We start from the raw sequence: 26,500 nt of genomic DNA, 5'->3' as shown, positions 1-26,500 counted from the left end.
GTTTTGTTTTTGTTTTGTTTTTTTTTAGTTTTGATAAAAGAAAAAGAAAGCAGAAAGAAAACAAATGGGTGCTATACTCATCTTATTTGTTTAAATATTAAATATGAAAAATCTCCCCCATTTAAATGGTATAACATAGGGAAGAAGTTTATAAGAAGTCAACTAATTTCATTTAGTTTATAAAGTATGGCAGTCTGTAGGTAGTATCATTTTTAAAATGTGAATATATACAAATACATGTCTCTGTGCATGTTCATGTGTGTATTTATATATCCAAGCATAAATAAGGTACGGTACTAAGCTATTCTTTGAGCATCCTCTAACATGCCCAGATATGAGACGGCCACTGCATCTCGTACCTTCCAAAAATGCAAGATCTCTCTAAACAAGCCACCCACCGGCTAAATAGTAATAATATGACTGATGTGTTCCTTACATCTCCTCTGGAATAAGATATGGGATGAGTAATCTTATCAAGTAGAATATGAGTCTGTGATGGCTTGTGCTTGCTGTCAGTAAGGATAATTTTACTATCGATGTTCATCATAATTAGAAATACAGAGCCCAACGCTGAAAAATAGCTATAAACCATTCAATGGCTCATTTAGACTTGTAAACTGAAAAAGCTGTAATCTTCCGTTTCTATCAGGTATGCAAAACTATACAGTTAAAACTGGTTTAAGTTATAGTTGAAAGGGGGTTTATTTTTCAGTAGGAGGGGCCTGTGATGATGATTACTATAAAAAAATGATCACAAGTGGCCAAGGAAGGAAAGAAAGGGCACTGTCAGCAGTTATTTTACTTGCAAGGTGGATAATGAGATAATAAAACATGTAATTGGAGGTGATACTACCTTGATTACTGTGGATTATACCAATGGGTACAACAACACCATTAAGCAAGCAGTGCCCTCACCCGTTAGTGCTCATTTGTAGGATGATAAATGGATTGATTCGATTCCATTACAACCATGACTTTGAGAATGTGTTGGAAAATATCTGCTATCCCGTATCACGATGTCAATCAATTTTGGACAGTATACACAGTATTTTACTCTTTGATAAACCTAAGAACATGAGAACTACAAAAACACAGAAAAGGTACTATTTGAGACTCTGAAGAGAAACGAAAACTGGAAAATGTCAGATCTTACTACGAAGCTATTCTCTGTAACCAAACACACATTTTATGGAATTTATTTTCCAATTTTAAAGAAGGCATTTTGGAACATCTGCTATATAAGCTAGGATAATTCTAAAACTGTAATGTTATAATGATTATTAGCTATTGGCTAGTGCTCAGAATTTTATTGAACTCATTAATCTAAGAAAAATAAATATAATTATAACAGTGATAATAAATGCTGGCTGTATTTTCCACTTGTGTTTTTCAGAAAATAACCACTACCCAAATGAGGCAAGATAGAACAGGCATGTCTGTGTTGTCTATGTCTGTCGAACCAATTCTCGGCTCAAGAGAGCTCCAGGCAGAGACCAGATATGTCTAAAAATGACATAGATGTCGATCCCTGAAACTCAGTGAACCACACTGTGACAAAATTTCCCTACACCTAGAAATGTTAACCTACAGCTCGAGGCTGTTTTTAATGTTGCAAGATGCTGGAGAAATGGAAATACATAATATGGTACCATAAAGCCGATATTTAGCAACATGGAATTACTTCATGCAATTTACAGATAGACAGATATAGATATATAAATTTCATATATAACAAATTTTAAACCTTGACAAAAAATAAAATGATTTAAAAATACAATATATCTAATTTGAAGAAATCTGGAATTGGATTAATACTGACAAATTTTCTACATAACTAAGGCACACCCCTTTAAGCATCAAGTCTAAGGATGGCAAATGGCTTTAGAGTATTAAGAAATTTTGATTTTATTAAAGGCTCTATCACTAAGAAGCTGTGCCCTTATAAGGAGTAGAGGAAGTAACATGAGTCTCAGTTTCTTTCTCCGTAACAGTTTCCGTCTCCATAAAAGAAGGCCGTAATACCCACATGTTGGTTATTGTTAAGACTTAAAGATGGTGTATGTAAAGCACAAAGAACATATAGGCATTCGATAAAGGTTAATTATTTAAATGATTTTTAATAAATATCTGTATAAGATTTATTACATACTTTCTTTGTTGCCTACTTCAAATAGACTGACCATAATTTAACATTTCTTTCATTGCTAATGGTCATTATTTCAAAAGCAATTATTGTGCTGTAATAAAGTATTATCTCCAAGGACTAAAGAGCTGTGTAAGCCTATTTACTCTAATCCCAAAAGACCTTGCTGTGATTTTTCGAAGTCATATTTTAATAATAATTTTGACACCTTCTTTTTTAGCTGTCACTTTTTGCTCTTAGCCTACCTACAAAAGGGAGTTGCCTAATTTGGGCAGGGGGATGGCAGATAGAGGGTATCGAGCATTTGTAGACTGGTAATACAAAATCTGTAGATCTATTTTCTTATATTAAGGAAAACTACAGAAAGAGAAATGCTACACAATTTTTGTGGCTACTGGGAAAACATAAAAACATCTAACAAGACAATATTTCAGCAGAACCAAATTATAAAAATAAAAAATTGAGAAATATTCCTCTTGGCTATTTTTCCTTTGCAGATCTTATTCACTAGTTTCTATGCACAGCTGGAAAATCATAATCACAAAGAATGTAAGAAGTATATCTAAACTAAGAGTTAAAAGGCTTTCTTTTTCAGGGAAAGGCTCTCAGATCCTCTCCTGTAAGTAATTCATTGTATATATCATGCAAGCACTATGTGTTTTATACTCTATGCAGTGAATGTGCGTGTGAGTGCATTACATCCTACAATTCAGTGAAAACCACACTTTTCCTTATTCTTTATATATATAAAGTACCCTCCATCCTCGGCCCTCATTGTTCACTCTTTTCCTGGTCTGGAATACTTCTACCTACTCTGAGTAGCAAAATCTTATGCTTCTTTAACTTTCGACCTCAAATGCCACCTACTCTACCTTCATTATAACATATGACTTCCTCTAGAGTCTAATTCATGTTCTCTGGGGATTTACAACCTAGGTTTCTAGAAGGGTTCCTCTGTTTTAAAGGGCTCTGTGTTTATAGAGGCCTGATTTAAAATATCCACTCCTGACAAAGGCCACACCAGAGATGATTAGGGAGCCCTTGGATTTAGCACAGAGAGACGAAAATGCAATCACAAAATTGACAATCCCTTCTAAACACAGAAGATTTGAAACAATTCAGACAGAGCTGTTTCAGATTTGTGCTTGGGTTTGCTTAATATACCTTTAAGATTAGAGATGTGTGGAAGGAAGCCAAATCTTTGTTTTATGGCTGCAACAAATAGGCCCACCATGGGAAATATGTCATTTATTCTTTCTCACAAAGAGACGTTCACTGCATAGTGCAAATAAAAGCAGCATTTTCCTTCTACTTAAGGTTCGTTAGATGAAATTTATGTTTTTAAAATGCACTGCAAACACCAAAATCTGATTGTACCATTATCAGCTTTTAAATCAAAGCAGCTTGCTATCTGGGAAGGACAGGAGAACTGGTCGATTTATTTCATAAAACTTTATGTACAAAGAGACAGTGTCTATGAACTTAATGGAGAGAATACAGACTCTGGAGGGGTAATTTTTATTACAATTTATAGTGGGATTATCCATACTCCACAGTTTTCAGATTTTATTGCGATTTTATGGTACTATGATGCTGATGCAGTTAACTGCAGTGGGGTAGGAGGTATAATTGTTTCACCCTGACTAGGAAATGAAATTGGTGTTACTGTTATATAAGAAACCTATAGCAGACTCTATTAATTGCCTGAATCCAATCAAAGCCATTATTTATCCTAGTTTCACAGGTAAAATATTTTACCTGCGGGTAAAAGAATAAATAAGGACTATAATTTTCACACGGCAATATCAATATCTTTTCATTAAGACCATTTCGAAGTCATAAGCATACTTTTCACCCACAGGGGTTCAACTCCAGAAACTATTAAAATCTAAATCATAGCAAGCATCTATAATGTACCACCAAATATCATTCTTTAACATTAAGTACTATGAAATAAAACCTTAGAAACAATGTATGCAAGAATGCCAGGGAATTACAGATGGCACAATGACATAAAATAGTAACAGCTTTAGGAATGGTTTTCATTCATTCTGCAGACACTTAGTGTTCATTGTGTACTAGACACTGGATAAGGTAATAAAGCAATGAATGATATAGATATAATTATATTTTATATTATATATTACATATAGAACCAAATATATTGAGCCTATATATACACACATATCATATATATATGTATATATATATGAAATAAACTGCATTATTTAGTATGTCCCTTTCTAGAAAAAAAGACTTTTTTTTTTTTTTTGCCAGGTCTTTTGCCAGAGAAAAAAAGGGTCTTCCAGGAAAAGGAAAGTGTATGGGTAAAGGTAGAATAGTCATCAGGAAAAGCCATGGAAACTGTAGCTGGGACATGAGATGTATTTGTATTTGGTAGAATGGCAACAGACTGGGGTGGAAGGTGTCAGGGGCCAGACTGACGATATGAGGAGCCTTGTTGGTTATCATTTTATGTTGTTTCTTCTCCTTTACCATGTAAGAGAAAGATCCTTTTATGGTTAGGGTTTAGGTCTATAGACCAACACTGTCACAGCATTCCTAAGCATCTCATATGAAACATTGTATCTATACCAGACTACATTAATTTATTAATTCATTCATATCTTCAATCAATAAATATTTATTGAGCATTAACTAGTATCAGGCACGATGCATTGGTTTGGGGAAACATTAGCTACTGAAGGTTACATCGATTTTGGGAGACCCCAATATATTTTAATCTAGGAGTGAAGATTTAGAACAATGTATATAAAATTCTATTTATATAAACATATATAACACATATAAACAACCACAGTTTTTGTCAACAGAGGAGCTTACTCTCCCACTAAGTCTTTCTTTCCCCCAGGAAACTGAGAAACCCATATACCATGAGATTCTCTTTCTAATTCTCCCCTGTTTCTACTGAACCTCTTTCTCCTAAGCCCCTAGCTAACTAAGGAGGTAGTTCCTCTGATGAATTCTCCAAGTTATTCCAGTTTCACCAAATTCTTCTATTTTCTGTCTTTCTGAGTTCTTGCTGTATGGAGAATAACTCACCATTTACCTTTTATTTTTTCTCTATGACATTCAGCAAAACTTGTTAGCTAGCACACAAGTTGGCATATATGTTTCCATTTATCCAACAAACATAAACCATAGTTTTAAAAAAAAAACTAAGCACAGATACACAGAAAGTAATGTTTTATTTCTACTAAACAGAAGTCACATACAAATATACAAGATGGAAAGTGGGACAAGTGAGTAGGCGCTATGCTTTTTTTTTTTTTTTCTGGTCCAAGTTAAATAGTCTTTTCCAAAAAAAAAAATTCACATACTAGAGCTGTAAAAATGAAGCAGGTAAGTCGTATTTCAAATTTAGGTTCAAGTTTTACTTAAAAAGGGCATATTCATTGTACTCCCTTACAACCCTGAACTAGCTGGGAAAATCTGGGAGCCATCAGAGTAACTAGACTACAGACTCTTGCATTGCTTTAAAATTCTACCACTAGATGGCAGTACAAAGACTGTCATTTTTCAACACAAGGGGCTTAGTTCCATAATACTACATTAGCTCTAGGATACGTGATTTGGTGAGATATGGAAGAGAAAAAGGAGTCGAGTCAAAAATAGGTAGAATGGTGAGGGGTGGAGGGAGATAGAGAAGGCCAGCCAGGAGAGGGGAGAAGATAAGCAAATGGAAGGAAGGTGAAGAGTGAGAAGGCAGAGAAAAAATGTGGTGCCAAGGCAGATACTTTGAGAGGGAGGTGCAGGAAGCAGAAGACGGAAGGGGCTGAGGCAAAGGTGAGAACTCCAGTGCAGTCTTTTTCAAGTTTTCTAGACAGGAACCACAGCAAAGAAATGCGTATTTCAACATGACTTGGTACACACACACACACACATACACACACACACACACTCTCACAGTACCACATTTGATGTATGTAAATAAATAGGTTACCAAACAAAAGTTTCACAACGTTAATAATTATTTGGGTGCTATACTCAGAAAAAGCCTCCATTTTATTTAGTTTCTTTAAAACTGCCCATTATGAGCTACCCAATCGACTTCAAGATTCAACAGGAAAAAATCCCACAGTATGAACAATATTGTTTCATTGTGTTGTAAACTAAAGCTAGCTTTTAAGGGGAGTTTTATTTTAAAAGTCTCCATAGCTGGGAGCAGGGGATATTCTTGGCCATATGATCAGTTCAATAAACATTTGTTGAATAAATGAATTAATAGATAGAAGAAAAGAGCTGGTGGAGCCACCCGGTCATGAAAAACACATACAACAGGCCAATGATCAGGGTAGCACTTCCTCCATATAAACTATGATTTAAAAAAATTGAGTATATGATTGTTACTCCATAAATTGGTAGCTTTTCTTTTATTTATTAGATAGACAACTATCAACTTGTTCTTTTCTAAAGAACACAAAGTAGAATACCAGTTAATCAAATTCTCCATTAACAATGGAAAACAGGCAAAGAGAAAGAGCTGAGAAAATAGTTCTAGAGTTTGCAACAGAAAAGGAATTAAGGGAATAAGAACAAATAGGGAACAGAAAGCACAGCCAGAGAGTTGTAAATAATTAAGAAGCTAATTTAAAATAGTGCTAGCAATGATTCTAAGACTAAGTTTCCCTCTTGGATCTTAGTCTTCCTTCTTTCATTTGTTCCTATAGGTTTTAAGAGTCATTGGATAAAATGCTCATTTGATATGCAGATATATTTAGATACACATAGATTTCTGAAGGTCTCTTGCAATGAGTGTATACACACAAATATCATCAAAATGATTCTATAACTACCTGCAATCTAATTGGTAAAGTAGGAATGTCCTTGTGGCATAATAACACCTGTACCATGTGAAATTGGAAGCTTTATATTTAAGCAAGAACTATATTTTTATATTTATTATAATACAGTAACTATATTTTTCAGGAAAGAAAAAATTTGTTTTTTTTTTTTTTTTAAAGATTTTATTTATTTATTTGAGACAGAGAGAATGAGATACAGAGAGCATGAGAGGGAGGAGGGTCAGAGGGAGAAGCAAACTCCCCGCCGAGCAGGGAGCCCGAGGCGGGACTCGATCCCGGAACTCCGGGATCATGACCTGAGCTGAAGGCGGTCGCCTAACCAACTGAGCCACCCAGGCGCCCCAGAAAAAATTTGTTTTTAAAAAATGAAACAACAAAGGAAATGAAAGGTATTATATTTCAAAAATCCAATATGTAATGTTCAATGTATTAAATGTCACCTGAGACACTTCTCAGGTGTGGTGAAAAATGAATGTAGCAACTACAGCAGAATATTTATTAGTAAAATATCACATATTTAAATTTTTAAACATTCAATCTTTTTATTATAGGAGGAACTTTTCCAGTAAGTTAAAATGGTGTGATGGCTGACAATTTACAGCAGAATGAAACAGAGACCATTTTGTTAAATTCTCGCTTTAACTACTTTCTCTAATACATAGATTTTTCTCTAGAGCTTCATCTCCTTAAGTAATAGGAGTAACCTCTGAGTGAAGTATCATCTCTCTCTCAATGTGGATTCCATCTACTGTCCTTACTTTCTCCTTTTTCTCTTCTTTTGTGCTTTGTGCTTTTATTTAATATTTATCTGTGTGGGGGAAAAAGCCAACCAAACCCACTCTTTGACATTTTACAGTTTACAAGGAGCTTACCTAGAATTTTCTCTTTTCTGCTAATTCTCTTAGCACAATACAGGTAATTTCTGTCTCCTCTCTGAGCCGGTTATTATCATCAAATCTTAGAACCAAACCAGTCTATGCCAGATGAAGCAGAGAAATTAACAGATTGAAGGTATTTCAGATGAACTAGAACCTAAGAAGCCAGTTTTTTGGAGGAAGCTATTCAACCTCTGTGCATGCCCAGAAGTGAGAAGATACCGGTAAATTTCTACTCCATGTTGCAAATCAGGTAAACACGAACAACAAATGACCCATGCATCTCTATAAAATATTCTGAACTCCTATTTAAAACTCAATTTTTCATTAATATTAGCTGACTGGCTTTCACACTCTTTAACAAGTTCCTGCCTTTGCTTTATGATGATAGTACTGAAACACTCAAGTCCTATCAAGTCTGTATTTAAGAAGAGTAAACCGAAAGTCAGCAACACTCCAGTCCCACTTCCCAAAAGGCAGCATTAAAAAAAAATAATGAAAGAACATAACTAAATGGTTTGTCAATAAAAACCAAATGGAGGCCTAAAATATCATCTATATCTGGAAGTTCTCAAAATTAAGCCTAAGTCGAAGAATAAATTTACCAAAGGAAGCTGTGGTAGCTCAATCACTCAAGAAGCAAAGACAACCATACACATGAGCATAGGTCACAGCTGCCTGGACTATTCCGGTCATATGGACAGAGGATGCCAGGATTCCAGTGAATGGTGAACTAAAAGAGGACAGGCATGTGTAAGGTAGACAGAGGAAGTGAGTCCATGACAGAAGGAACATCGCCTGAAAGAAGGCGTCCTTAATTAACATCAACAAGTGAGAGAGCAGACAGAAGACAATGGATGAAGCAGAGATCTGAAATGGGGAGTTTTACGCGAGCAAAACTATAGCCACACTCAATGGTCAGGAGGAACCAGAGCTAGAGTCTCTAACCAGCTCTGCAGCAATCACTGAAAGGACCATATTTCCTTTCACAAATAGAAATGGCACAGGACTAAAAATACACTTGTGGCTTCTTCCTGTTGGCTGCTGAGAAAAGCAACAGCCTGTAGGGAAGAAAATGGGGTGTGAGTATTTCAAATTTGCCCACGACCACATCCCTTTGAAACTCCTGAATGAGTGCTATGAAAATAAGGTATATTTTTGGAGGATTCTTCACTTCATCTAAATATAATAAAAAAAACCCCACAACACTCTTAAAAAAGATGACCAAAGGAATTACATGCCCAAATGGGGCTGGTTTCTTCACAGCAGCATCAATATGCTCTAGTCAGTTATCTTGGGGAAAAAAAGTACTTTCTACTCAAGGATCTAACAGCATAATTGTTTTAAGTCCAGAATAATGCACTCATAACCCATAAGGAGTTGTTTTTCAAGTATGACACCATTACAATAGAGTCTTAATGCAATAAATACGTGTTATACAATTCTGGTAGACCAGGCTGCTGGGATTGCATTTTCATGGAAGAAAATGTGGCTGTATAGGAAACTGGAGCTGAACTCTGGCCCTCTAGGCAATCTATTTTATGATGGTCACATGCACAGAAGAATGGGATAGTGGTCAAGGAAATCTACCCTCCCTTGCTGCCCTAGGCTTTTTCAGTTCTGATTATTCCAAAGCCACTGATCAATCACACCCTTGCTTGAGCCTCATTCCTGGGCATCAAGGTGCTATTACCTGTTCCTTCAGCTATTTGGAGAAGGACCAGCTCAGGTATGGGAGGGAGGAGAGAAGTCCATTTTTTTTTTCTAGCTCATCAGCTGGATTTTCACAGACTGGTTGTGGCATTGCTCTTTAAGTATTTTGTTCTAAAATGTAACATTCATTAATACTCAGATATAAAAAAATAGTTTTAAACAACAAATGCAAAGTATTTTGGGTTTATTTTGAATTATTCTATACCTTCCACTAGGTGATGAACAAGAAATGTTTGATCTTATGTTAATTCTGGTATCACTTTTATAACTCCCAATGGACCCAAATTTTATTGAACTTTCATTTGTTTGCTTTTCATTATCAACCCCAGATGATTATCTGCTGATTTTGTATTTCCTTTCACTTTCCATCATGTATCTTTTTTTTCCTAAAAACTTTGTCAATCTACTAAGCTGACTTTAGAATTCAGATAAATTACTGCAAGATGTAGGTTACTTCCACAGTATAATATAAGCAACTAACATGCATTTAAAGACTTTGCTTCTACAGTTCTTCCCTCTCTAGAATTACCCATTTCAACTCTCTATTGGATTATTCTTGATATCATACAAATGGGCTGTAATATCTCCCTCTTTTTAAATCCTTCCCTTAAGTGCCTAAGAGGCTCTCCCACTATCCATTTCTCTACTACAACTCTTTCCTGCAGAGCTATTCCAAAGAGCTGCCTAGACTTTCAGTCTTCCCCTCACCTCCCATCTGAATGCGAACTCACTTCAGTCAGTCCTTTGTCCCCACCACTCTGCTGACACACTGTCAGTGTCACCAGTGAATTGCACCCTTGCCAGATACCCAATTCTCAGTCCTCATTGAGCAGTGATTCAGTGATTCTTACAAAAGGAAGAATGTAAAAGGTAGTCATGTCGTTCTCCTGCTCACAGGTCCAGTTCCAGTGGCTTTCCACCATATTTAGGAAAAAAACTAAGGAACCTAACCACGTTCTTTGAGGCCATACATGATTTGGCCCTATTCACCCCTCTGGTCTCGTATCCACTGCTCTTCCATTGCTCATTCCTTTCCTGTTCCACCAGCTGCCTTATAGTTCTTCTCACACTAGCCATGCACCCTTCATGCCTCGGAGTCTGTGAACTTTCAGTTCTCTCTTTCTGTAAAAGTCTTCCCCAGGTATTATTATCATACTGGTATATGGTTTTGTAATTTTATTATCAGCATTTTGAAAATCCAACTCCCCTATCATATTTTCTTTTGCTTATCCATATGTATATCATGTATATCCATATCAGTATATTATCATACCTTCCATTTCAGGTAGGCCAGATTGTACCTAAAATTGCACTCCTCTCTTTTGACTTCCCATCCCCTTATCATGGCTTATTTTTCTTCATAGCTCCTACCCCATCTGACATATATTGTTTGCCTCTTACATTAGAAAGTAAGGCCCATTACAGTAGGCACTTGCTCATCTTGGAACCTTGAATTTTACTTGGTATATAGTACGTCCACAGGAAGGAGGGGAGAAAGGATGGGAGGGAGGGAGGGGACATTCCAAAACTTGCCTTCATCCAGGCAATTACAAACCAAGAACAACTTTGCTTGTGATTTGTTATGACCCTTACACTTTTATGCTACTAAGTATCTGTAACAACTAATGAAAATCTCCTGGGAAATCTACCAAAAACTTCCCCAGGCTGGACTGAAACTCCTTTACAAGGTCAAATAATCCCTTTAGGGTCTTGTTTACAAATAATGTGTCTCAGATTACACAGTAACAAAACTCGGGCCAGATCAGTCCATCCGCTGTTCTTCCCTCTACATGGAGAGCTCCCATTTCTCAGCACAACCGCTTTGGAGGCCAACTGCCACTTTGTCTTTTTGGTATCAAGAGGGAAAATGTCTTCCCCGGGAGACCTTCTCTGACATCCTCCCTCTTCGTAGCTCTAGCCTAAACTGTTTGTTTGCTATACCTTCCAGAGTATGTTTTCTTCAGATCACATACCATGTTCAAGGCTGAACTGAGATGTCAATGCACAGAGCTAGCTAACAATTTGTCATGCCTTTAGACCAATATTCTTTAAATACTTGGATGGGCTGAGTTTCTATCCTCAATGGAAAGCTTTCTCACATCCTTCTGTTGTTAGTCAAGCATATTCATGTGAACGTTTCACCCTACCGCATCCCCAAACCCTAACCACCCCCTCTGAGCCTCACAGTGGAAACATTTCTAACCGTATATAATACCCACTGTGAAAATACTTTTATCAAATACAACCTTCTCCATCTGCAATTATAATTAAACTCTCTCCCCGGGGCAAATCCATGAGTAGTCTACGTTTTAATCCAACTTAAGCACAGAATGTCCATAATTATCAGTTAATTATATGATTTTTTGTTTGTTTGTTTAATGTCAATACTTCCCAGTAGACTATAAGCACCCTGAGATAGAAACAGCATCTGTTTTGTTCAACACTGTATCCTTGGACCAATAAAATATTTACTACATGACAGATGCTCAACAAATACTTGAATGGACAAATGACTCAATTCACATGATACGTCATCTTAAAACATGGATGGGTACATTCACAGGTCTTTGTGTAACACGATAGATAAGGTAAACGATTTCTCTACCAGAGACCAGATGTGTTATAACAACTTTAAAAATAACTAGCCGGTACAATCATCTGCATTTATATGAGTTAGTTTTGTAAATTTTATTATTAGCATTTTGAAAATCCAACTCCCCTATCATATTTTCTTTTGCTTATCCATACCAGATATACAAGTCCTACATTGGAATGGAATAGGGGCTCCCTTTTATCACTTAGCCATTTCATTGTTGGCCCAGTGCCCAGCTGCATATATGCAAAATAAAGGCCTGAAGAATTACTGAAATGCCCTTTCTTTTATTCATTCTGTGAGGTAGGCAGGCCTCCTCCACTAGACACTTTTACCATCATCTAATTAATCAGTTAAACGATTAAAAAAAACCCTTATAAAATGCTATAGCAATATTTGTATAATATGGTGATTATAAAAACATAATACAAACTAAGAAAAATAGAAAATATGGGATGTTTCCAGATAATTTCTCACAGTACACGCTCAAACCTTATAACTTGTAGTAACAACTTACAGAAGCATTTCTATACTAATTTCTTGGGAGCAGTTTTTCATTTGTAAATTTGGTATTTTTTTCCTTCCAACTTTGTTTTTATACGACAGAGAAAAAATTTCTGAACATTACTGCTTCGAGTATTTCAGGGTGGTGGTAAATAATAATAAATAATTGCAAACATTTTGTTGATAGTTGATTAACCTAGACGTTAAGCTCTTACTTAATCTCCTCAATAATCTTCAAGGATAGATCATGTTATTATCCCCATTTAATCTTTGAAGAGCACTTCCCAGTCCAAAGCTGTAAGTTAGGGGACTAAGTCTAGCTCAGATTCCTGATCCTGAATCTCATGCTCCTAATGTCCATATCACAGTCCAGGGGATTTATGATTATATCACTTTTTATTCTTGGCATGAGAAAACTGCTGAGTAAAAAACATGGCATGAAACTAACAAATACACTTGAGAGCAAATTATAGCATGAGTCGAACAAAGTTCTTCTGCAGAGATATAGTTCCCAGAAAATTAAATTTTGGCAATATACTTTCTATAGCAATCACCTTAAGTAAAAATAACCTCTCCCATAAAAGAGATATCTATTTTGTTTCCTTCATTTGTACATCAAAATTGTACAAAAAAAAAGAAGTCATGAACAACATTAAAATCTTCATCAATCATCTTCACAATTAAAACAGTATTTCCCTTAAGGGGTATGGTACAAAGACTGGATTCTATGGTATACACATACACACATATATAAAGTAATGCAATATGCAAGGTTCCACTTTTGCTCTTTGTTAATTCCTAATTCTTAAAAAATTTGTAAATACATCTTTAAATTATGAAAGAAAATAAATACCTAATGCGGCCTTCAGTTATGTTATTATTCAAATTGGTTAGCTCCTTTTGATCAGAAGTGTTAGTATCATCAGAGGGGGTTCAACTAAAGTAAAATCCAAGAGATTACTTCATACCTCTTTTTCTTCTACCTATTCACTAAGATGGTGGTGGGACTAGTTAATGTAGCCTTTGCCTGAAACAGCACAAAAGACAGAGGTCTCCACATTAAGCACGGAATGGCTACATCTCAAGTCTGCAGTCTAAAAATCTCTTAGTGCTGTGAATCATGTGATATTTTCACTTGGTAATACTGAGAAGATAAAATTCATTTCATGTGCTATGAAGAAACTTGATGCAGATAAAACAATAACTTGCCAAAGATGGATGCAATTTTGTAGAGTCTGTTTGCAAAAATTTCTCTAACTTCACAATCAACTGTTGTTTCTATGCATTGAATCCTACCTTATAGGAGAACTATAAAAATCCACGTTTACTAGTATTTTATGAGAAGGCAATGTTTATGTATTCATCAATCATATTTTAATGATGGACCTCAGTAGTAATATGGTAACAAAGCAAAAAAAAAAATACAACGTATGTCTTAAACAGTCATCATTTCTTGGCCCTGAAGACAAAACACATGCATATGTTTAGTTTTAGAGGGAATGAGTCAATGATTATGGGCATTTTACATTTCTATAGAAGGGTGGCTTATTTTGTAGATTCATGATAAAGGAGGAACAAATCGACAGCATGATGCTACTTTAATTCCTTCTGGTAAAAATTGGAAAAAAAAATAAGAGCTTAGAAGTAGGAAAGCAATTTCATGATCAACTGCATAACTGCCATATATAAAATCAGGTAACTAGGTATTATTAAATAGAGTTACATAGCAAAGTATCTTCCTGCCTTCTAAGTCCTAGAAGGGAATTTTAATATTGCATTTTGAAATATTCCATCATACTGAGTCATACTGTTATTTAAAATGACAATAACTTACACTAAGACCTCAAGCTACATCAGGCTTTTGTAGTCAAACACCTAACTTTAGAATTATTTTAATGGCGACTCAACTTACAAGCAGTTATGCTAAATATAGATTATCCTTTCCATCTGAGCATTTGAAGGTAAACATTATTTTGCAAATGAAGACATTTGAATTCTAACATTAAATGACTTGATACGTAAAAATATAGACTAAAGAACACTGAAGCAAATACCAATGCCAACACACGGTTGGTTCATACTAAACCGTGTTGATCAGCTGACGTCTGTGTTGTGCACAGAACCTCTTTGGATGTGGTGTGCTTGCACACGGTTTAGGGGCAGCTCACTGAAAAAAGGCATAGTTGCCTGTAGTGCTGAAATAAATCAAAGCTTCGCTTGTGTCCCTTACCTTTGCCATGGCTTCTCCCATCCTCCAAAAGCGGCACTACGATAGTGTTGTTCACATTTCCAGGTGACCGCACAGCTGTGTAGACAACAGGCACTGACTGTACCACCACAGGGATGCGGTGAACGTGACTCAGTTTGTTAGACTGTAAATTCATGGGACTTGAAGGCGGTACAGGATGGATAATGTGCAAAAACTGCTGGCCTCCCACACCAGAGGCGGAGGCTACAAGGGGCCCTGGAGTTAATACTGTTGACGAAGAAGATGCTGAAGATACTGATGTGATAACAGTTGGGGAGGAGGCTGGACGACTAGAAGACGATGAAGAGGTTGAAGTTGAAGAAGGCGAGGAGGCGGATGCTGTCATGGAAACCGGGGAGGATGAAACGGCTGTGGGGGATGTCCTGGCTTTGTTGATTGACAAGTCCACTGGCTCAGTTTGTGTTTGGAAGTGATCTACAGATAACGAGTCCTCTGGGGGCTCCCCTTTCACATTATTTAGCAACAGGGGAACAGCTTCCATATCGGGGTAGTTGTGGACGTTTGGAGACTGTGGGGAGAAAAAGGGGACACATATTGATCTCTGTTAATCACATATTTAATAGACGGCAAGGTTTATGACTGGAGTGCTTATTAATTTTTCTCTTACTGCTATGAGACACTACTCATTCCCCAAATATTTGAAGAACTGCTCTGTGACAGTCATCATGATTAGAGTTGAGGTACAAAAGTACAAAACAGTGTAAAACAAGGCCTCTGCTATAAAGACATTTTCATCCTATTGTGAGAGACACCGCAGTTGTTAAGATCCAGGGAAACGAGTGCTCCATGGAGGAGAAAAGAGGCCATAAGAAGCCCAAAATGAACAGCAGTTTTACATAAAATCTCTAAAAGACAAGGGCAGTATGCAAAGCATTACCTACTTACAACTGTATAAATACAACAGCTTATTTATTTAAAATAACAAATATTTTAATTAAAAGCATTCATGTTGTTGGCTTGACCCATCCTGCATTTATGAGTCTCATTCTTCCTCAGTTATAAAGCGATAGGAATTTTGATCAGATAAACTTAAACACCCTTTCCAGCTCTACAATTCTACAATTTCATGGTTCTAACCCTTACTCAACACTATCGTAATCTGGAGGCATAAAATTACCTAGCAACAATACTGGGAAAAACCACCACATTTCAACTTTCATATATGGTGCAAGAGCTCTCACGCCATTCTCATGACCAGCACTGAAAAGGGGCACAACTGCTAAATTATTAAATATAAATGTTTTCTAACAATTGGGTTATGTTTTAACTCTTAGTGATAATATTTTTTTCTCAAAACAATGTACACAACGACTACAACAAACATTTTAGGAAATAATGATTTTAGAAAAAACTTATTCTGGAAATTTTAAATTGTTCATGAGTATTTTATTTAACTTAACATAAAGATAATTTTGTATAAGGTCATTTTTATTCTTTTCAGTTTTAATGAGCAAATTTTAAATAATAACAATAATAAATCCAAGATTCTACCCAGACTAATGGACTCAACATTTTATTACTGGACGTGAATATGATTTATCCTTACACTTATTCATTCATAAATTAAACAAGTATTCACTGAATGCCCACCTCCAAGGCCTAAAATGGCCTAACAATTCTATTAGCATGTGTCAGGCTAGCCTTACCAGAGAAAATTAGATTGTGACAGATTATTTTGGTTATATCTAATTTCGCCAGGCTAACATAGGCACTGACGTTCTTTTATACGAAGACCAAAAACTTTTTTTCAGCTTCATTATGGTATCAGAACAACAATGTCTAAAATTATATTAAATCGGTTCATTTCATTCTTTGCTTAATAAAAGATCTTGGTTTGCTATTCCCCCTAAAATGTGAGCATACACTTAAAGGAACAAAACATGTTTCTTAAAACCCTTCTTTATAGAATATAAATTTTAGCTCCATTCAAAACGTACAATAGGCAGTAGTACAAGGGAATTCTATTCAACAAGATAATAAGTCAACAATGGTAGCAGATCAACTAAAAAGGGAAATGGGTTGATGTTTTTTTTTTTTGTTTGTTTCTAGGCTAAGATGATTACTTACCCACAAAAAAAGAAAATTAGAAAATATAAAAATAAACCATCCAAAATATCTACTGCATGAAATTCTCCATGCCAAGATTTCATTCTATGTGTTGAAACTGAGAAATAACTCTTTAAATCTTTTCAGACATTAAGAAACAAAAAACCCCACAAATACCATAAACTGAGCTACTTTTAAAAAAGCTATTAGCATTATCTACTCTTCTAACTAGAACAGTATTTCAACTGATTCCCAGCATTATCATTTAATTTCTTACTTATTTTTTTTTAAGATTTTATTTACTTATTTGACAGAGAGAGAAATAGGAGAGAGGGAACACAAGCAGGGGGAGTGGGAAAGGGAGAAGCAGGCTTCCCGCTGAGCAGGGAGCCCGATGCAGGGCTCAATCCCAGGACTCTGGGATCATGACCTGAGCCGAAGGCAGACGTTTAATGACTGAGCCACCCAGGCGCCCCTCATTTAATTTCTTTTTAGAACAATCTAAGATATTTCTTATTAGTATGTTACACCCACATAAAAATTCTTTCTTGAGGCTGCTTTTATAAAATATCCCAAATGGTCTGTTATTAAAATTATAAAATATGTTATTAAGCACGTCATGAAACACTATTTGACCTCAAATATAGTCTTGATTAGTTTCTCTTCTGACTCTATTAGGTACATCCAGAATTCTAATTTTGGAAACAGCGATTATTCTATCTAGTTAGACACAAGGTTTCTACATAGGTTTACAAACCAAGGGCTGAGGTGTAAGTCACCAATGTAGGAACATTTCATAATGTAAACAAAAGACTAATGGATTATGACAATACAAGAGCTGGTAAATATGGAGCTTATTTGTAGAGATGGCTTCTGAGACATCAAGTGTACTGAGCTTTGTGAATGACTTCAACTTTTCTAGATTATGAACAGGAGTCTACCTTTTGGAGGTAACTGCTTAATCCCTCCCTAAGAAAAATATTTATTCCTTAAGCTGTTTTATAACAACAGAAGAAGAGTGTTCCTCTTATAATTCTGTTGCATATCCTAGGAAAGCAATGAGGACCAAATATTAAGAGTCCCTAGGTATTTTCAAATATGTGAGAACTACTTAGCTTTTACATGAGCTTAAACCAAAATACAGAAAATGATTATAAAAATTAGCAAGGATAAACCCAACCCTTGGACTACACACATTGTCTTTGGGACGCTGGACACATTATGCATAAGTTATAAGGATCACCACTGCAGAGGCACATGTCGGTTCCTTCTTCATATGTAGCAGGTAGAATGCAGCCAATATGTCCCCAAACAAAGCCTCATCAGTATAAAGAGAACAAAATCTTTATTGTACCATTCACCTGTTTACAGTATTGACCTAACATTATATCCTCACAGCCCATCTGTATCTCTCCTATGGGGATGTGGCAGGTAAAGCCACCCTGTAGCTTCAGGCTGCACATACGTATATGGAAAGCTAGCAAGACTACTTAAATATGGTTTCAAAACATCTGTGGCATACTTTTGCTCCTTCGTTTAGGAAAGAGAAAAGACCTGAAAGACTTGATTCTGAAGTCATCATTTGGAAGTCATCTCCTTACTTTCAGAAAGGTGAAAACTGAAATGCATTGGTTCTGAGGTAAGAATCCATCAATACGTAGCAGCAGTGAGGTGATGGGAACATAGCAGATGGCCAAGAGCGACAACAAGAGTTCTGAGAGACCGAGGAAAACACCAAATGAGAAGTATTTGGAGCAGCTAGAAATTAAATAAAAGGCCTACAGGTGTATATCAGACATACTGTGGGTTCAGCTCCAGACCGTGGCAATAAAGTGAATGTTGTAACAGAGCATGTCAAGTGAATTTTTTGGCTTTCCAGTACTTAGAAAAGTTATGTTTACACAATAACTGTAGTCTATCAAGTGTACAATACCATTATGTCTTTTTTTTTTTTTTAAGATTTTATTTATTTATTTGACACAGAGAGAGAGAGCACAAGCAGGGGGAGTGGCAGGCAGAGGCAGAGGGAGAAGCAGGCTCCCCGCAGAGCAGGGGGAGCCCGATGTGGGACTCGATCCCAGGACCCTGGAATCATGACCTGAGCTGAAGGCAGTCACTTAACCAACAGAGCCACCCAGGCGCCCACCATTATGTCTTTAAAGAAACAATGTATATACCTTAATTTAAAAATTCTTTATTGCTAAAAAAATGCTAACCTTCACTTCTAATTCTAGTTCTCTTGCTATTTCCACCACATCTGCAGTTACTTCTGCCACTGAAGTCTTGAGCCCCTCAAAGTCATCCATGAGGGTTGGAATCAACTTCCTCCAAACTCCTGTGAATGTTGAGATTTTGGCCTCTTCCCAGGAATCACAAATGCTGTTAATGGCAACTAGAATGGTGAATCCTTTCCAGAAGGTTTTCAATTTATTTAGCCGAGATCCATCAGAGGAATCGCTGTCCACGGCAGATGCAGCCTTGCAAAATGTATTTCTTAAATAGTAAGACTTGAAAGTTGAAATGACTCCTTGATCCATGGGCTGCAGAATGGATGTTGTATTAGCAGGGATAAAAACACCATTAATCTCTTTACACATCTCCATCAGTGCTCTTGGGTGACCAGATGCACTGTCAAGGAGCAGTCATATTGTGAAAGGAATCTTTTTCCTGACCAGTAGGTCTCAACAGTGGGCTTAAAAGATTCAGGAAACCATGTTGTACATAGGGGTGCTGTCATCCAGGATTTGTTGTTCCACTTATGGAACACAGACCGTAGGATTTTTGGAATGGTCAATGGGCACAGGCCTCAACGTGAGTCACCAGCTGCATTAGCTTCTAACTGGAGTCAGCCTGTCCTTTGAAGCCAGGCACTGACTTGTCCTCTTCACCTATGAAAGTCCCAGATAGCATCTTCTTCCAAGAGGAGGTTGTTTGTCTATGTTGAAAATCTGTTGTTTAGTGTAGCCACCTTCATGAATGATCTGAGCCAGATCTTCTGGAGAACTTGCTGCTTCTCTCCATCAGTGCTTGCTGTTTCCCTCACACCTTTATGTTCCGGAGATGGCTTCTTTCCTTACACCTCATGAACCAGCCTAGCTTCACATTTTCTTCTGTAGCTTCCTTACCTCTTTCAGTTTTCAGAGAATTCAAGAGTTAGGGCCTTGCTCTGGATTAAGCTTTGGCTTAAGGGAATGTTGTGGCTGGTTTGATCTTCTATCCAGACCACTAAAACTTTCTCCCTATCAGAAATAAGGCTGTTTCACTTTCCTACCTTTCACGTGTTCACTGGCTAACACTTTCAATTTCCTTCAAGAACGTTTCCTTTGCATTCACAACTTGGCTAACTGTTTGGTACAAGAAGCCTAGTTTTCAACCTGTCTTGGCTTTTGACAAGCCTCCTTCACTAAGCTGATGCAGTTCTAGCGCTGGATTGACAGTGAGAGACATATGCCTCTTCCTTTCACTTGGACACGCAGAGGCCACCACAGGATTACTACTGGCCTAATTCCAATACTGTTGTGTCTCAGGGAATAGAGACGCCCAAGCAGAGGGAGAGAGATGGGGAACAGCTGATGGGTGGAGGAGTCAGAGCACACACAACACTTACTGATTAAGTATGGTGTCCTATACGGGTGCAATTTGTGGTGCCCCAAACCAAGTACAATAGTAACGTCAAAGATCACTGATCTCAGATCACCACGACAAATTTAATAATGAAAAGTTTTAAATGTTGTGAAAATTACCAAAATGTGACACAGAGACACAAAGTGAGCAAATGCTATTGGAGAAGTGGCACCAAGAGGCTTGCTTAGAGGCAGGTTTGCCACAAACCCCAGTTGGTTTAAGAAAACAAAACAAAACAAAACCAGCAGTATCTGTGCAGTGCAGTAAAGCAAATGATACAATGAGCAATGCCTATACAACTATCTGAGAGAGAGAAGATATGGTGTGTTCCCAAGAAACATATACGGGTAGGAATGCTGAAAAGATTAGAAATAAAGAAAAGTCAGAAGTTTTAAGCACCATAGAAAAACTTCTGTTAAAAAAACAAACAAAACAAAGAAAGGATTCCAGGCTAAAATTTTACCCTTGATTACTAACGACTCAATTCTTGCTACAACACTGATGGACTACTCATCACAGGGCCAACTAAGTGCCCCTGTTGTTTGTTTAAATAAAAGCCCACCAAGATTTTTGTCTGGGAGTGATGACTTTAGCTGAATTTTGCTGTTGATGTCCTGATGTGGAAATGATGATCAAACACTTAATATATTCAACATCATTAAAAGAAACAACACTCCTAAACACATGCAGATTTTAAACAAATACTGGACTTCTGTCAAAGAGAATGAGAGTAATTTCATAAAGTATCTCAACTGATTTATCATTAGAATGATAAAATACTTCATGAAGTACATGCTATCATCAAAAACAGTCTTGATTTTTCTTTTTTTTTTCTGCATTAGATAGATCTGGAATTCTAATTTTGGAAATAATGACTATTTCCACCACAAATTTATCTCCTCCTACCTATCTAGTTAGACACAAGATTCCCACATAGGTTTACAAACCAAGGGCTGAGGTGTAATTCATCACTTTAGAAACATTTTATAATGTAAATGATTACATACATATGATCTTTCCAAAGGATTACCTATTATTCCTTGAAAGGGTAATAATAAAATATTTTTTAAAATAAAATGTCTTAACAAATTACTGCACAAATACACACCAAGAGCAACAAGATAAACGTAACAATATACTTAATAAAATATATATGTGAAAATCTAAAGATAAATACAAACAGGACTATAATGCCACATATTATTTTCTTCAAAAGTCTGAAAGCCAATTTTAATCGTAATATCCACTCAATAAAATATTATACATAATATTCTAGTGAACACATTCCTTTCAGTGATCTGGGGATTACACATGAGCTTTCCTAATAAGATAATCTTTTTCCTGAATATATATCTTAAAATAGAACTTTAGCTTTGGGCATTTTGTTGAGTGAATATAAAAATGAATCTAAAACCTCCTACATGCTGGTACCCGTAGTATTAGATGTGTTTCTTATAGTCACCCATTATCATCAGCTGAATTTTATTATGGTCTGACAATGACTAAAAAGTGCTTTTAATATTGGTCATGTCTTTTAAACACTTGGTAATCTTAACAAGAGAGGAAAAAATGCCCGGACACAATCTCATCTTTGGAAAGCCTGCGAGAGATTCTTATGTGTAGTCATAGTTAAGGACTGCTTAGACAATATTCTGCTAAGTGTTATCCATGATTTACATGCGTCTGTTTCATCTTTAATGGCCCCAAGGATTTTTAGAGAAGCAGAGCCTTTACACACATGCGCACACACACACACAAACAGGATGTTCCAACTATCCATTTATCTATCCACTCATCTACTCATCCATCCAGCCAGCATTTAAACAAATTATATTTCATTTTATCTTTATAAACTTGTTGAGAAATAATCTCATGGTAGTTTTTAGAAAAGATTATAAAATGACCTAACATTACATAGCTCGTGGTTTAACCGTTAGGATAACCTTTGCTTTATAAGCGTGCAGTGTGGTCATTATAGAAAGAAAATTTGATTTGCACACAAAAGAAATCATGACTTACCCTGTCACTTACTAGCTGTGCCATCTTGGTATCATTAAAATTCTCTAGGTGTGAGTTTATCTACCTACCAAAGAGTACTATAATTCCAAACTCATACCATTGTTTTATAGATTGTATTAAGGGCATTAAGTGCTTTTAAGTAATACTGGTTAGTGTGGGATAGAAGCAAATGAGCTCCCCCTCTTAGAACTAAAAATTCCAGGGGTGCCTGGGTGGCTCAGCTATTTGAGTGTCCAACTCTTGATTTCAGCCCCGTGTCGCTCAGTGGGGAGTCTGCTTCTCTTTCTCCCTCTCCCGCTCCCCTCACTCTATCTCTAAAATAAATGAATAAATACTTAAAAAAAAAAGAACCAAAACTTCCAACACAACCTAATCTATGACTGTAACTCTCAGAAGTGACTTGACTGAATGCACTGCACATAAGATATTCTGATGCAGGGCTGCATGAAAACAGCCACTGTATTGTATAGGTGAAGTGCCTGTTAATCGACCAAAGAGATCTATATACACTACAAAAGTAGCTAAACAAGTCCAAATATTACAAGATTTTTAGAGTCCACATGATTTTAAACAAACACGTCTCTTAAAATTTAGAAAACAGTCATTTGACATTTTTTTTTTTTTTTTTTTTTTTGCTTAACTAGGTTGACCCCCAGGATGATCTGTAAAAACAACTGGTTCGATTTCTCAATACCACAATATAAATAACCCACATCAATCCATAGTTCAGCTTGTATCCATTATGACAATATATAGTTATATTAATTATTTTGGGATGTTGACCATTCTTTCCAGTCTTACCATGGGATGAAACAGCAGAGAATTATTTGTTTCTTGAGTCTCAAAGGAAAATTAGTTCATATAAGTTTCACTGTCTGACTTGGTGATTAATTGAACATGTATTTTTTTTGGGGGGGGGAACGTGATTAAGGAAATGAACTGTGCGCTTCATGTAAAAAAAGGAAATAAACTATATCTATGATTCTATATCCTTGATCATTGAAGCTTTTAAGTTATACAGCATTATTTTAAATGCAAGTACATTTAATTAATGAGCTAAATTCCTTTTTTTTATACAAAGCACACAATACATACATGCCTTAGTTTTTGTGCCTTGGTTTCCCTCATAAATAAATGAAATTTTAGAGTTATGAGCACCAATTCTGAATGCAAGCAAGCTACACTTCTGGCCATTTTTGCTCTGAGTGTAAAAGTCACCAAACAACCACTTGTAAACAGAGCATGCACTGCATTTTCTTCTCTACTGTTTTATTTTACTAAAAAGGAAAGCCTATTTTTCTTTTTTTAATATTTTATTTATTTATTTGACAGAGAGAGCACACACATGCACACACACAAGCAGGGTGAGCAGAGGGAGAGGGAGAAGCAGGCTCTCCACTGAGCAGTGAGCCTGATGCGGAGCACGATCCCAGAACCCTGGGATCATGACCTGAGCCGAAGACAGATGTTTAACCGACTGAGCCACCTAGGCACCCTAAAAAGGAGAGCCTATTTTTCAAGATTCATCTTACATATGCCCTTTTGTCATCATTTGTCTTGCTTTCAGCCCAGTGATCTTCCTATTTTATTCCACATGTTCAAGGGCAAACTCTTAAACACAAATGTTATGAAAGGGTGTCTTTTTTTTTTTTTTAAGACTTATTTTAGGGCGCCTGGGTGGCTCAGTCGTTAAGCGTCTGCCTTCAGCTCAGGTCATGATCCCAGGGTCCTGGGATCGGGTCCCACGTCGGGCTCCCTGCTCGGCGGGAAGCCTGCTTCTCGATCTCCCACTCCCCTTGCTTGTGTTACTGCTCTCGCTATCTCTCTCTCTGTCAAATAAATAAATAAATAAATAAATAAAAAAAAAGACTTATTTTAGAGAGAGAGAGAGCGCGTGCACACACATACATGCATGTGAGCAGAGGGGTAGGGATGGGGGAAGGCGCAGAAGGAGAGGAGAGAGAAACTCAAGCTGACTCCCCACTGAGGAGGGCAGAGCCTAAGGTGGGGCTCAATCCCAGGACCATGAGAGCAGGACCTGAACTGAAATCAAGAGTCTGAGGCTTAACGCATTGAGCCACCCCGGTGCCCCAAAGTGTGTATTTATAAAACCCAACCAAAAAAAAAAATTAAAGCCAAGTATACTAAAGAAAAGGAGAGATAAACTGTCATCCCTCTAAAACTACAGATTAAAGAATAAAAGGAAACAACTGGAAATATTCTACCATGACAATGTGGACCTTGGCTCAGAAAGTATTAAATGAGCTATCCACTGCATGCAGGCGAAGATATGTGAAGGAATATCAACTGCGTTATCTCAATATCTCAAGTGTTAGTTTAAGAAATGATTGATTCCTTAAGAAAATTCAGAACATATGCATAACATAATGGACTATGTGCTTTTACATTTCCGTTTTTGTGCTTTCACAACTGAATTGAAAAGGATAGCCTTTTTAATTCTTTTTTTTTTCTTTTAAAAACTTTTTTTGGAATTTTACTTAAGTTCTCATTAGTTAACATATAGTGTAATACCGGTTTCAGGAGTAGAATTTAGTGATTCGTCACTTACATGTAACACCCAGTGCTCATCATAACAAGTGTCCTCCTTAATACGCATCACCCAGAAAATGGTAGCCTTTAAAAAAGGGTTCAATACACAGTTAAATTTATCCCAAATTGTCCTTATTTCCTAGTTGTCATGCTTTTCTATGATCTATTTATTTCCCAGGACTTGCATAATATTTATCCGAAGCAATCAGAATCTATGTTAATAGCAGACCGCAAAACTGAAACTCTGGTTTGGCACGTGTGTATTGTGAAGTTCGGGTAGGAGGAGGTGGGGTGGCTTCTCTCCTCCTCTACCGTGGTGAAGGATAGAGGGGATCCAGTTAATGCATTTTCTTTTTTAACAGCAGACAACGAAATGAAGCAATGAAAAGACCAACAGAAATGTGTGGACATGAACATAATGTGTTATATGTTACATGTAAACATACAGATATTTAGCAAATAAATAATATTTTGTTTTACCACATAACATAATCAGTGAATACTCGTCACATTTGCTAGACGCGACTATTATGCTGAAGATATTAAGCCACTTAAATCCTATTTCCCTGGCCAAATGATATAAAGAAGCAGTGTCCCTAAAACAAATGTCAAAATGAAGTCTAGGAAGTCAGTTTTGTTCCTTATTTATTTATTTATTTTTTTACAACTGCTGTTATACTGAATCCTTACAAGGCATGCAAAAAGGTCTTAAAAATAAATCGTATCATTCCAACTATATGTCATTTTGGAAAAGACAAAACTATAGAGCCGGTAAAAAGATCAGTGGTTGCCAGAGGCTTGGGGGAAGGAAGGGACAAATAAGTGAAGCACAGGGGATGTTTAGGGCAGTGAAACTCGTCTGTATGTTACTGCAGTGGTGGATGGATACGTGTCACTCTGCATTTGTCAAAACCCACAGAACTGGGCAGAGTGAACGAGCTCAACGCTGTGATAATACTAACTGTACCAACAGAGGCTAAGGAAGTCATTAAGTGTTACCAGTGTGCTGCAGTAATGCAAGCCTTCAATGCTGGGGGGGGCGCTGTGCAGGGGCGCGGCTGAGGTGCGAGTGTGGAATGTTTGGGTACAATCTGCCAGAGAGTAAATCTAAATTTGCACTAAAAAAATAAATCCTGCTCATTAGTTGTAGGAAATTGAATTCAATATTAATGCTGTTGATGAGACCCAACTTTGTCTATTATTTTATCATTCTTCACAAAAATTAATAAGCCAAAACTATTATCACAGCATTAGTGAATTTATATTTTTTAAAGATTTTATTTATTTGACAGAGAGAGAGAGCACAAGCAGGTAGAATAGCAGGCAGAGGGAGAGGGA

At 36.6% G+C, this 26,500-nt stretch overlaps 1 protein-coding gene across 2 annotated transcripts in view; it reads right to left on the bottom strand.

The window, feature by feature from the left end:
• KLF12 (Kruppel like factor 12) overlaps window positions 1-26,500 on the bottom strand; it is a 420,428-nt gene that overhangs the window by 121,725 nt on the left and 272,203 nt on the right. For both annotated transcript variants that reach the window (XM_021697868.2, XM_021697869.2), the window contains one exon: window positions 14,885-15,431. In XM_021697868.2, coding sequence (XP_021553543.1) covers window positions 14,885-15,431 — 547 coding nt within the window. The remainder of the gene's footprint in view (window positions 1-14,884; window positions 15,432-26,500) is intronic.

Source organism: Neomonachus schauinslandi, chromosome 3 (genome assembly GCF_002201575.2).
Source record: "Neomonachus schauinslandi chromosome 3, ASM220157v2, whole genome shotgun sequence".
Classification (NCBI taxonomy): domain Eukaryota; kingdom Metazoa; phylum Chordata; class Mammalia; order Carnivora; family Phocidae; genus Neomonachus; species Neomonachus schauinslandi.
This window is presented reverse-complemented; position numbering and strand designations above follow the sequence as displayed.